The 13,630-nt window shown below is 36.3% G+C and overlaps 1 protein-coding gene across 1 annotated transcript; it reads right to left on the reverse strand.

The window, feature by feature from the left end:
- Nucleotides 1-10,181: 10,181 nt before the first annotated feature.
- LOC125829294 (uncharacterized) lies at nucleotides 10,182-10,907 on the reverse strand. The gene has a single exon (XM_049508536.1). The coding sequence runs from the start codon at nucleotides 10,905-10,907 to the stop codon at nucleotides 10,182-10,184; it is 726 nt and encodes a 241-aa protein (XP_049364493.1).
- Nucleotides 10,908-13,630: the final 2,723 nt, after the last annotated feature.

A 13,630-nucleotide genomic window follows, 5' to 3' on the forward strand; every position in this document is an offset into this window, starting at 1 on the left:
CAAACCCATTAAATTAAACCAAAATTACTAGGTGAAATCACCATTAAAATACATCTAACCTATCAGCAAGCAAGACCCAACAACAATATCAACACAAATTTGTCAAATCACACCCCAAGAATGAGGCTTTTTAGCCACACATCAAGAAATAACAAAATACACCTAAAATGATACTAAAATCAAATGGGTATAAGAAATTAAATCTTGATTTAATCAAAGGAAGAAGAATGGAGAAGACCCACTTCCATCTTGGGGAATACGAAATCCTTCATTCTTCAAGTCTCCCACAAAACCGTCTCCAAACTTGAGAGAAAAATACCCTAAAGGGTACTATTCTATTATGAAAATTATAATAATGGTTCGACTCTAAAAAATTAATAACAAGTTTAGTATTTATAGACTTCAGAAAATAGTGTTGGCGGATCTTTCGGCGTGGTTAGTCGATGTCGCCGAATGACTCGGTGACTCACCCTTCTTCTGTTTCATCGCCGTTTTGTGCTTGCCTTCAGCATCTTCATGTTCTGGACCATTGGGCGGTATAGTACTGCTTTGCAAAAATATTCGGCGAAGCGCCGACTACTCTTTTCATCACCTTTTTTATCCTTCTCCTTCAAGGCTTCGCGTACTGGAACAAAGGGCGAAGTGAATCCCTTCGGTGAATCACCAAGTAAGTGTGCTTGGCAATGCTCAGGCTTCAGCTTCTTCGTTCTTTTCTACCTTTCTGTTCCTTTTTGCGCCTAAGTGTCCATGCTTCCACTAAAATCTCAAATACCTAAAACTTAAGAGTTTTGATCAGATATCGAGACAAAAGAAGCATTTGAGGGCACTATTTATATTAAAATAAAGCCCTAAATGAGTCCAATTTGTGGACTCATCAGACACCATAGCTAACTTAGTCGAGTTAGACATGGTACATTTTGATGTTATTCTAGGTATGGACTTTCTTCATGCCTGTTATGCCTCAGTCGATTGTAGAACTTGAGTTGTTAAGTTTCAGTTTCCTAATGTGGTAGTTATAGAGTGGGGGAGCAGTTCAGCAGTGCCTAAGGGTCATTTTATTTCGTACCTTAAGGCTAGAAAGTTAGTTTCCAAGGGGTGCATCTATCACTTAGTTCGAGTTAATGACTTTAGTGTTGAGACAACACCTATTCAGTTAGTTTCAGTTATTAGTGAGTTTCCAGTTGATCTTTCCGTAGTCCCTCCTGAGAGAGAAGAAGACTTCGGTATAGATATTATTCCCAATACTCGTCCTATATCTATTCCGCCACATAGAATGGCTCCAACAGTGTTAAAATAGTTAAAAGAGTAGTTGAAAGATCTTCTTGAGAAAGGCTTTGTTCGATTAAGTGTCCTACCTTTGGGTTCTCCTGTCTTATTTATGAGGAAGAAATATGGTTCTATTCGAATGTGCATAGATTACCGTAAGTTCAACAAGGTTACTATCAAGAATAAGTATTCTCTTCCGAGAATTGATGATCTCTTCGATCAACTTCAGGGTGCCACTTGTTTTTCTAAGATAGACTTCAGATCTGGCTTTCGTCAGTTGAGATTAAGAGAAAGTGACTTCCCTAAGACAACTTTCAGGACCTGCTATGGTCATTATGAGTTTCTGTTTATGTCTTTCGGCCAAACTAATGCTCCTACAACATTCATGGATCTTATGAATAGAGTATTCAAGATCTATATATGTTTGTTATTGTATTCATTAATGACATTCTAATCTATTCGAGGAATAAGGAAGATCATCCTAGTCATCTCAAAATAGTTCTTCAAACTCTCAAGGATAGAAAGTTGTATGCTAAATTCTCTAAGTGTGACTTTTGGCTTGATTCAATAGCATTATTAGGCCATATTATTTCCGCTGATGAGATTCGAATTAACACTCAAATGATAGAGGCAGTGTAGAACTGGCCTAGACCCACATCTCCAACTGATATTAGGAGTTTCTTGGGAATGGTTGGTTATTATATAAGCTTTGTCGAGGGGTTCTCATCTATTTCATCCCCGCTAACTAAGTTGACTTAGAAAACAATTAAGTTTCAATGGTCTAAATCTTGTGATAAAAGCTTTCAGGAATTGAAATAATGGTTGACTACTGCCCCAGAATTGACCTTACCAGAGGGTATGTAAGGTTTCATGGTATATTGTGACGCGTCCAGAGTTGGACTGGGTTGTGTGTTAATGCAGAATGGCAAATTTATAGCTTATGCCTCCAGACAGCTTAAGATTCAGGAGAAGAATTACCCAACCCATGATCTAAAGTTGGCTGTTGTAGTATTCGCTTTGAAAATATGGCATCAGTATCTCTATGGTGTTCATGTAGATGTGTTCACCGATCACAAAAGTCTTCAGTATGTGTTTAGTAAGAAAGAGATTAATCTCAAACAGAGGAGGTGGTTGGATTTAATCAAGGATTATGATATGAGTATTCTTTATCACCAAGGTAAGGCTAATGTTGTTGTTGATGCCTTGAGCAGGTTGTCTATGGATAGTACTTCCCATGTTTAGGAAGACAAGAAAGAGTTAGCCAAAGATGTGCATAGACTTGAATGATTAGGACTTGGACTAATAGATTCCAATGAATCAGGAGTAGTGGTGATGAATGGGGTTGAATCATCAATAGTGTCTGAAGTGAAAGAGAAATAAGACCAAGATCCTATTTTGCTTGGATTAATGGCAAATGCTCATAAGCAAAAAGTGATGGCTTTTGAACAAGGGGGAGATGGAGTGTTGAGGTATCAAGCTTGATTATGTGTACCTAAGGTGGATGACCTGCAAGAGAAGATCATGGAGGAAGCTCATAGCTCCAGATATTCTTTCCATCCGGGTTCCACAAAGATGTATCGCGAGTTGAGAGAAGTCTATTGGTGGAGTAGTATAAAGAGGGCATTGAAAAGTTCGTTGCTAAATGCCCGAATCACCAACAAGTCAAGGTACAGCACCAAAGGCCTGATGGTATGGCTCAGAACATAGATATTCTGGAATGGAAGTGGGATAGTATCAATATGGATTTCATTACAGGTTTACCACGGTCTCGCAGGTAGCATGATTCGATTTGGGTGATTGTATATCGAATGACTAAATCAGCCCGTTTCTTACCGATAAAGACTACACATTCGACAGAAGATTATGCTAAGTTATATACTCAAGAGGTAGTCAGACTTCATGAAGTTCCAGTATCTATTATTTCAGATAGAGGTGCGCAATTCACCGTACAATTTTGGAACTCTTTCTAGAAAGGTTTGGGTTCCAAGGTAAATTTGAGTACTGCTTTTCATCCTCACTGGTCAAGAAAGTATACGATTCAGACTTTAGAGGATATGTTAAGGGTGTGTGTGATCGATTTCAAAGATAATTGGGATGATCACTTACCTCTCATAGAGTTTGCTTACAACAATAGTTATCATTCTAACATCCAGATGGCTCCTTATGAGGCTGTTTATGGGAGAAGATGTAGATGTCCTATTAGATGGTTTGAGGTTAGTGATGCTGGATTGATAGGATCAAACTTCGTTCATCAAGCTATGGAAAAAGTGAAGATTATCAAGAGAGGTTGAAAACAACAAAAAGTCGTCAGAAATCCTATACAGATGTTAGGAGAAGAGACTTAGAGTTTGAAGTAGATGATTAGGTTTACTTGAAGGTTTCACCCATGAAGGGTGTCATAAGATTTGGCAAAAAGGGGAAGCTTAGTCCCCGGTATATTAGTCCTTACAGGATATCCAAGAGGATTGGTAGTGTAGCTTATGAGTTGGAGCTACCGTCAGAGTTAGCAGTAATCCATTCGGTACTTCACATTTCAATGTTGTAAAAGTGTATGGGTGATCCTTCTCTTATTATACCGACTAAAAATATTTGTATTAAGGATAGCTTATCTTATGAGGAGATTCCCGTTCAGATTCTAGATCGTCAGGTTCGCAAGTTGAGAACCAAGGAGGTAGCATCAGTCAAGGTCTTATGGAGGAATCAGTTTGTTGAGGAAACTACTTGAGAAACTGAGGAGGATATGAAGAAGAGATACCCACATCTCTTTGCATCCAGAGAAATTCCAAATTAAGGTATTAATCCTTTTCTTGGCAATTATTTTAGTTGAAATGTTGTGTTGCTTTGCAAATTGAGTGTTTGAGTTGGGTGTTAGGTGTTACCACCCTTAGTCTACTTAGAGTAATCTCATTCGAGGATGAATTTTCCCAAGGGGGAGATATTGTAACACCTCGCTATTTGAAAGAGCTAATAATAGAAAGAACTAAATTGGAAATAGTCAAATCTGAAATTTTGCTAGTTATGCTTGAGTTATAAGTTTTGGGTCAACTTCAAACGGCCATAACTTTCAGTACAGGATGATTTAGGTGGCCAATAAAATATCAAATGAAAGGTCTTTAAATCCTCTTTCTAACGCCATCGAGTTTTCTAATTTTTGAGCTTGTATGAGGGAAATATGCCCGTTTGAAGTCAAGTTGTCCAGTTAAGGAAAGTTATCCAAAAATATGAAAGGTATTTTTGTCTTTTCCTTACCCAATCAGTTTAAAACGAAAAATGGTAATATTTAGAGGTCTAATCTGATTTGGTTCAGTTTTACAAATCCTAAAATACACTAGCTTTTTGAGAGGAGTTCAAGAAGAGGAGAAAAGGAGAAAAGTCAAGGTGTTCTTCAATTTTGCTTGCGAATCGAAGGTTGTTTTGCCAAGGGCTTAATCCCTAAGATATATGTAAGTTCACATAGCGTTGATTTCTTTGACCCATGCGCCAATCATGTTATTTTCACTGAAGTTTCGTTCTTGACGTTAAAATATTTGAGTTCTTGATGAGTTTAATTGAAGTTTCTTTCAAAATCTTGATTATTGAGGTTTTGATGAATTCTTGAGATAAGTGTTAGTGTTTCAAGGGTAGTTTTGAGTAGATTATCGTATACTAATGTTGGGTATTCGAATCTAAGTGATTGGGGAATAAACCATTCAATTCTAGGTGAATTGGGGTTAGAAAATGAGAAAGAAAAAGTCGGACAGAAAATAAAGTACCAGGCTCGCATCATCGACCTGTTCCTTAAAAGTGATGCGGAGAGAACACGGACTCCACTATTTCAAAAATTATTTCACAACCAAATATTATAATGCATCTCCGCGTCACAGACTTGCTCCCCGGACAGTATTTTTCAACCATTTTTCATGATTTACTATCTGAAATTCATCTAATCATCACGACATCCTTCCTATTAAAATCTTAACCTTGAATTCATAATTCTAATTCAAGGTAGAGTTAAGAGTTAAGTCTAGAGAGTTCTTCGATTCTTTTCAAAAAGTCTTTTACAATCGTTTTAAACTTGTTTTAAGACTTAAACATTGAGTTTGAGGAAGAACAGAGTTGCGTTCATTTTCTTTAAAATAATATATAGGAACTAAGTATTCCCAAGAATAAATGTTTTAACATTTAAGATGAGAGGAAACACCGATTTCCAAAAGAGTTTTCATGAGCAGGTTTAGTACCATCTCTTTTAAGAGAATGATTTTTGAGTAATAATCTCAAACCACAGAAAGAGTTATGTTTTTAAACATATGAGATAGTTACATTTTAGGAGTAGTATTGAGCACCGATATAGGGACGAGTTCAGATAACTCAAAGTCTCCATAAACCATGTAGCCAACGTGGGTAGAAAGGGTCATACTTTTTATATGATTACTAAATGCTTTTTAGCATAGAGTAGTAGATCCAGTTAGTAGTAGGTTATATACCCCGGTAAAGTATAAGACAGTTCTGACAGCATGGGCTAGACGTTGTATCATCACATAACCCATAGTGCTGGTTGTCGGTTAGAGAATCTTCCACGGGCTTATTTTGTATCTTTATATATACTAACAAAGTTTATATTGTATTTTCTAATAAATTGAGTTGTTATCTACTGATAAAGCTTTTCTTTATACTGCATCTTTATTATTGCTTTATATTGAAATAAGTTGAGTAGAGTTGAGACAAAGTAAGTGTTTCTTTCAGTTCCAGTTCAAGCTTAACATGCTCGTACATTCCATGTACTAATGTCATTTGGCCTGCATCTTTCATGATACAGATACAGGTAACCAGGATCAGCCTCTAGCGCTTCGTTGATCTAGTCGAGTTCAAGAGTCATTGCTGAGCCTCCTTGCTTTTCGGAGCCAAATTAGGGGAAGTTTGAGTACCTCGAGGGCATGGGTCGTATGGGTTTGCCTTTAATTGAATAGAGTTTGTGTTTGATTTTGAATTCAGGGGCTGCGGGTTTGATTTTGAAGCTTGGTGTTGAAAACTTGCACGTTGGGCAGTTTGACGAGCTATGTCGAGCTCACCGAGTGGTTCGGTGATTCGCCAAAGTCCCCCTCATATTGCTCTTAATTTCAAATTGTAGTTGAGTTTGTTCTATAACTTTCAGTGAGATGCATGAGCTCGCCGAGTTCACTCGGAGACTCGCCGAAAGGTATTCTTAATCGCCCATTCTGCACCCCTAACCCTTAAAATGCACTGTAAATTTCTGTGGGCTACTCCTAGTCGCCGATTAGTGTCGGCGATTAACTAAATGGCCCTGAACATCGTCGACCTCTCTTGATTCTTAAAAATTTTCTCACTAGTACTTTCAGCGAGCCCGATTTGCCTTGCCTAAGTGACTCGGCGACTCGCCAACTGGTTTGGCAAGTCTTTCTGCAACTAATTGTCTGCACCTTTCTTGAATTATTTCTAACATGTTTATATTTGTTTTACATAAATGGATAGACCCAAAGTGTCAGGAAGAGACATGCTGCCGCACAAGCGGGCAAGTGTAATTGTGATAAATGCGGATGCAATTGCATCCAAGGTAAAGGCATCTAAGCTCTCTACAAAGGGAGGGAAAGGCAAAGGAAAGGGAAAGGCGCCCATGGTAGAGTTACCGGAGGTCAGCTTCGACAGTGAGAGAGTCTATGAGACTCACCTCACCTCATCAAACAATGAGGGAGATTCCCTGGAATTTCAGGCCTCCATCTCTGGGCCTGAGGATGACCAACTTCTACATGCCCGTATAGCAGAGCTTCATTCCAAGGGGATGCATGACCTATCTAGGATTTGGATGCCTCAAACTCCGCCTCCTCCCCCAACTTCAGCTCAGACTGTGGTCCCAACACCACCTGTACAGGGTCCTTCTCCCCGGTCTCTCAACAGACCAAAGGCTGAGGGACTGAGGACTATCATGTCCAGAACGTGAGGATGCTGAAAGGAAGCACGAAACGACGATGAAACAGAAGAAGGGCGGGTCGCAGAGTCATTCGGCGACATCGACTAACCTCGTCGAAAGATCCGCCAGCACTATTTTCTAAAGTCTATAAATACTGAACTTATTATTAATTTTAGAAGAGTCGGACTTTTATTTTAATTTCATAATAGAATAGTACTTTTTGGATATTTTTCTCTCAAGTTTGGAGAGGGTTTGTGGGAGACTTGAAGAAAGAAGGATTACATCTTCCCCGAGTTGGAAGTGGGTCTTCTCCATTCTTCTTCCTTTTCTTAAATCAAGGTTTAATTTCTTATACACATTTGATTTTACTAACATTTTAGGTGTATTTTGTTATTTCTTGATGTGTGGCTAAAAACCCCCATTCTTGGGGTGTGATTTAACAAATATGTGTTGATATTATTGTTGGGTCTTACTTGCTGATAGGTTAGATGTAGTTTAATAGTGATTTCACCTAGTGGTTGTGGTTTAATCTAAAGGGTTTGTAGTTGCAAATACAAAGTCACCCATGTGTTTCCGGCTTGCCCGAGAGGGAGGCCGCGAAACCAAGACCACTAGACTGATGGCCTAAGGAGTGGGTCAACATGAGGTTCAGCCCGAGAGGGTGAGCCCTAGTCCCATATCCTAACACTCAGCTCGAGAGAGTGAGTGGGGTAAGGCGTAGGCTAGTCTTCATGTGGCAAATGGGTATCCGAGAGGAACACACCCATTTGCCACGAGATAAGTTGCCCGAGAGGGAACTTATTTCCATTTAAAGCTTAGTCTAGTCACTATTATCTTACAAATTTCCTTCCAAAAGCATGTACCCAACAACTTATCTCAACTTGTATTGCGGTCACACCTCAAGAACATTTCCCCATACTTGATTTTCTTGTTAATTTTTGCTATTTTTACTACTTGTGACAAAAACCCCAAATTGATATTTGATACTTTCGTGTCACCCCCTTTAATTTACCATGTTTTTGTTCGTTAATGTCTTTAGTTATGACTAGTTAGAGCTTAATTTTATTTTTCTACCAATTCTCAAAATCACTTCCTTGGGACACGACCCAACCTTTAGTTGGGTTACTATACTATCGACGATCATAGACACTCATACCATAGGTTAGTGTTGTTGGTCACGATAAGCATGCACTATATAAAAATTTGTATATTTTTTGATTCGGATTTATTCTTTGAATTCGGATGTTAACAAGCTAGATTTAAGATGACCGCGTGGAATACCGCCCGTCTTCTGAGATCCTGTTTAGTTGATATCAGAGCCTAGGAACTTTCATGGTACATATGAGATTGATGTGAAGTATACGACATATATATTTTCTTCTTTTCATGGATCTTGGAGAAACGAGTACTAAGAGTACTAGATTGGAAGAGGTAAATATACCTCAAAATCTTGATTTGTTAAACAAATGGTCTATTCCAAAGATTAATATTAAAACCATTTATGATTATGATTGGTTTGATAAAATATCTAATAAATAGTTAATTAAAACTACGGAACAATATTTGGCGTTAAATTCGTCAGAACAGACTATTCGTTTGTTAAATAAAACAGATATATTGAAATATATAAACTCCAGTATAATTTCTTGCATATTGGCATAATTCAAATTGTTTTTAAGCTGCTAACCCTTAAAGGGTTACCAGAGACTTTTCTAGCTGCTTTACGTGATGCTAGAAATTTCAAATTTAGACAATCTTTGATGGGTTCGATTGAATCTACTTTGGCCTATGGTCCAGTCTACTTTAATACTCAGCCTTATTTACAGTTATCTTTAACTGATGCTAATATTTTTGATGCTTTAACTTTAAATGTTAAAACGCATGGTTATAATTATGCACTTGGATCTTAATTAATTTGCTTATCTTATAGAATCTATTTCAAATTACTTTCTACGTTAAACACGAGATGCAAGTTATATGATACATCTGCTGAAACTGTTTTAGTAGAAACTAATTTTGCTAGATCTAAAGTCACTACTAGGCGACCTATAAAATGGGAAGAAATTAATTTTCCAACTACTTGGACTTTGGAGTCGGTTATCCATCCAAACTAGATGACGGATGCAGTCACTAATTCTGAGTATTCTCATATCACTCAAAATCCTGATGGTAGGATTTGTATGCAATTTAATGATATCCCTTTTAGTAGACATTCATTTTCTTCTGCTAGAAGATTGTCTGCTATGCATCATATTTCCCCATTGATCATGTGTACGGCCCGACTCGTAACCGTGTTGTTTCTCTACATACTATACCTTCGATTATATCTGTGGATCAAAGTGATAGGTTTGTTAATAAAATCAAAATTAATCCTCGTTTAAATATTGTTCATACAAATGATATTGCTTCTAATATTTCTGATAAGGATATTCCTTCTCAGCCCGAAATGGATTTTGATCTTAACAATACTTGATGATGGATGTACACCAAATAGATTTTAGCCCAGGTTCTGTGACCAGAAAGTACATTCAGAATGAATGTTTAAGTGATAAATGGAATCAGTTTAAAACTTGGTTTTTGGCACTTATAGTGCCGATGACTTAAACAATATTTCTCAAGAGTTTTATGGAACTTGTGATTTACATAATCAAATTATGTATTTTGTTCTATGATTTATAACCACTTATTTACCTTTATTCATCAACGTTCTTGAACGATCTTATAAAGATGGAACTGGTAATATTATCAAGGTTGATTACCCACCTAAATCACCTTTTGTTTTACCTAATAATACGGGTATAACATTTACCGCCTTTCAAAAATTTGTTGAAGAAGATGTTGCGGCAGTCAGCATTAACAAAATTAATAATTTGATTTCTCAAAATAATTATTTGGGACTTTACGTTAAAGTTTTGGGTGAACATATTGGTTCTCTAGATAAAAAAATTAGATGAATTAACTGCTTTGATAATACAAATAAAAAATGATGTACAGACTTTTAATAAATCTATTAGATGTACCATTTTTTTGTAAATCTATTAGATTTACGATGAGCTCTTTCCTCTTCTCGTTCTTCTCTAGACCTTCGCCTAGACTTTTTCTTCCTATAAGGTTTATCAGGAGTGGAACCACTAGAATCTCTGTGTTTAGCCTGCTTACCTTTAGCTGAATCAGGTAATCCAAACTGGGTACAGAAGTCTCCTAGATGAGATCTTTCTCTAAGCTTATCAATCTTAAGCTGTCTAGATAGCTTCAATTCGTTGCACAGGTTTATGCCTTCTTGAGTGCAGGCTCCTATCAACTTAACATAAGTATAGGATCTATACGAAATAACCCCTTGTGTATCCCTCAGGGTTTTCCTAACTCTTTCCGCAAATAAAGGAGGAATGTCGTCTATAAACTTAGCTTTCCAATACTCAAGACCATTTTCGGGTAGTTCCATCACCCGAATCATATAAGTATCTTTATACCATCGAAATTTTCCTAAATGTCGACATCGTAGACCATTTAATAAGGAGAGAACCGTCGTGTATTGATTGGTAAATCTATTGAAATGTTCTAAGATGGTCAAAACTAAGGTATAAACAGTATCTTCCCTATTTCTGACTAAAGTCATGCCCAAGTTATAAACACCTTCGTTATCTGTAGTAGCATTTACCACAGCAGCTTTCGCTTCTACACTCATATAATTATCCCACCAACCTCGGAGTTGGCCAGTAAAACCTGTAATTATCATTTTGCAAATATTTATATATGTATTTTTCACATTTTTACAGATAGTAGCATACATAAGCATACGATGAACAAGAATAGTCAACTGTCTATCAATCAGTCCATCAAGATTTCATTCATAAATCTCAGATCCACTATACGAGGTATTGGTCTGATTCCAGTCATGTTCCTCTATAAGCACTTCTTGAGGAGTTGGTCTGGCATAATAATAAGTTTGCATGCTGGGCTTATGAGCAAACTGAGTAGTATTACCAGTATTCTTCTTTGGATAACCACGAAGTTTATTAAATTCTAAAGCGACATGCTCTTTATAATCAAAATCTTGTTCTAATTCATTCGAAAAAGTTTCAGACAGATCCATAGGTTAAGCACTGAATTAAGAAAACTTTTTATCAAGAAGTTCTTCTAAATCAAAAAGAGATTTAAAAACAAAATCCTAAATCTCAGGCGGTCGTTAGACATGAGTAGAAAGCTCTGAAATTTGTTTTGAAGTAGAAGCTTACTCAGGAGGTTTTCAATCTGTTTTTTTCTAAAATTATCAAAGTAGTTAGTTCATCTAATTTTTTATCAAGAGAACTGATATGTTCACCCAAAACATTAACATAAAGTCCTAAATAATTATTTTGAGAAATCAAATTATTAATTTCATTGATGTTGACTGCTCCAACATCTTCTTCAACAAATTTTTGAAAGGCAGTAAAAGTAATACCAGTATTATTTGGTAAAATAAAAGATGCCTGGGGAGGATAAATTGCTTTGATAATATTCTCAGATTCATCTTTATAAGATCGTTCAAGAACATTAATATATAAAGGCAAATAGGTGGTTATAAACCAGGGTACAAAGAACATAATATGATTATGCAAAGCACACATTTCATAAAATTCTTGAGAAATATTATTCAGGTCGTCAGCACTATAAGTGTCAAAAACCCAAGTTTTAAACCAGTTCCATTTATCACTAGAAAATTCATTTCGAATATACTTTCGTGCTAGAGAACCTGGGCTGAAATCAATTTGGTGTACATTCATCATTAAGTATCATTGGGGTTAAAATCCATTTCGGATGCAGAAGGAACATCCTTATCAGAAATATCAGATGATTTATCATTAGCTCGAACAATATTCAAGCGAGGATCAATTTTTATCTTATTTTTATCAGAAATAACAAAAGATAAAGTATGCAAAGAAGCAACACGATTACGAGCTGGACCATATAATGGTTCAATCGGCGAAATATGCTGAATAGTCAGAGATCTTCTATCCGAAAATGAATGTCTATTATAAGGAACACTTTTTTCATCAAACTGAATGCAAATCTTACCGTAAGAAATCTGCGTAATATGAGAATATTCTGAATTAGTGATAGCATCAGTCATTTGTTCAGGAGGTATAACAGAATCCAAAGTCCAAGTAGTAGGAAAATTAATTTCTTCCCATTTAATAGGTCTTCTAGTAGTGACCTTAGACTTAGCAAAATTGGTTTCTACTAAAATAGTTTGGTCAGATGAATCATATAACTTACATCTTGGATTTAAAGTAGCAAGCAATTTAAAATAGATTCTATAAGATAAACAAATCAATTCAGATCCAGGTGCATAATTATAACCATGCGTTTTAACATTTAAAGTTAAAGCATCTAAAATATTAGAATCAGTCAAAGATAACTGTAAATTAGGCTGAGTATTAAAATAGACTGGACCATAGGCCATAGTAGATTCAATCGAACCCATCAAAGATTGTCAAAAATTTAAATTTCTTGCATCTCGTAAAGCAGCCAAGAAAGTCTCAGGTAACCCTTTAAGAGTTAAAGGCTTAAAAGCGATTTGAACCATGCCAATATGGAAGAACTTATACTAAGATTTATATAAATCAATATCGCGCTTATTTAATAAACGAGCCAAAGATTACTCAGTTGTTTTAATCAACTGTTTATGAGAGATTTTATCAAACCAACCATAATCATAAATGGTTTTAATAGCTATTTTCAGAATAGTCCATTTGTTTAACAAATCAAGGTTTTGAGGTATATCTACATCTTCCAATTGAGTACTTTTAGTACTAGTATCTCCTAGATCCATGATCAAGAGAATATATCTATGCCGAAATACTTCACATCAATCTCATATTTACCATGAAAGTTCCAAGGCTCTGATACCAACAAAACCAAAATCTCAGAAAACGGGCAGTAGTTCGCGCGGTCATCTTCAATCTAGCTAGTTAACATCTGAATTCAAGGAATAAATCCGAATCAAAATATATACAAATTTTTATATAGTTTGATGACTGTATGGAAGGATCTGATCTTTTTACCCAAGCAAAGGGTCTGTCGAGATTCAAATACGTATTGTTAGTGAGCCTATGTGTCTAGCAGTTCTAATCGGGTATAAGGCGCCCTTTTTTTCTCCTTATTGGGCTAAGACCATAGCTGGCTAGACAAAGCCACTTTGTTGTACTGAATCTGACTATACCACTATCTCGAAACCAAGTCAAGAAACCATATATAAATTTATGCATATTTAGATAAAGTCTAGATCTTTCATGATAGATATAAAAGTGAAGTTAGTTATCCGACATAGATATAATTCTTTAGTCGGACATAGTCACGGCTCAGATCGGAGAAGTAGAGAAAGTAAAAGAAAGGAAGAATTAAAGTACCTTGTGGCTAACACCAGAGCTTATAATAGACCAACACACTTTATTCCACAACTCCGGTAGTATCTGGCAA

The sequence above is a fragment of the Solanum verrucosum genome, unplaced genomic scaffold (assembly GCF_900185275.1).
Source record: "Solanum verrucosum unplaced genomic scaffold, falcon-dt-bn FXZP01000148.1, whole genome shotgun sequence".
Classification (NCBI taxonomy): Eukaryota; Viridiplantae; Streptophyta; class Magnoliopsida; order Solanales; family Solanaceae; genus Solanum; species Solanum verrucosum.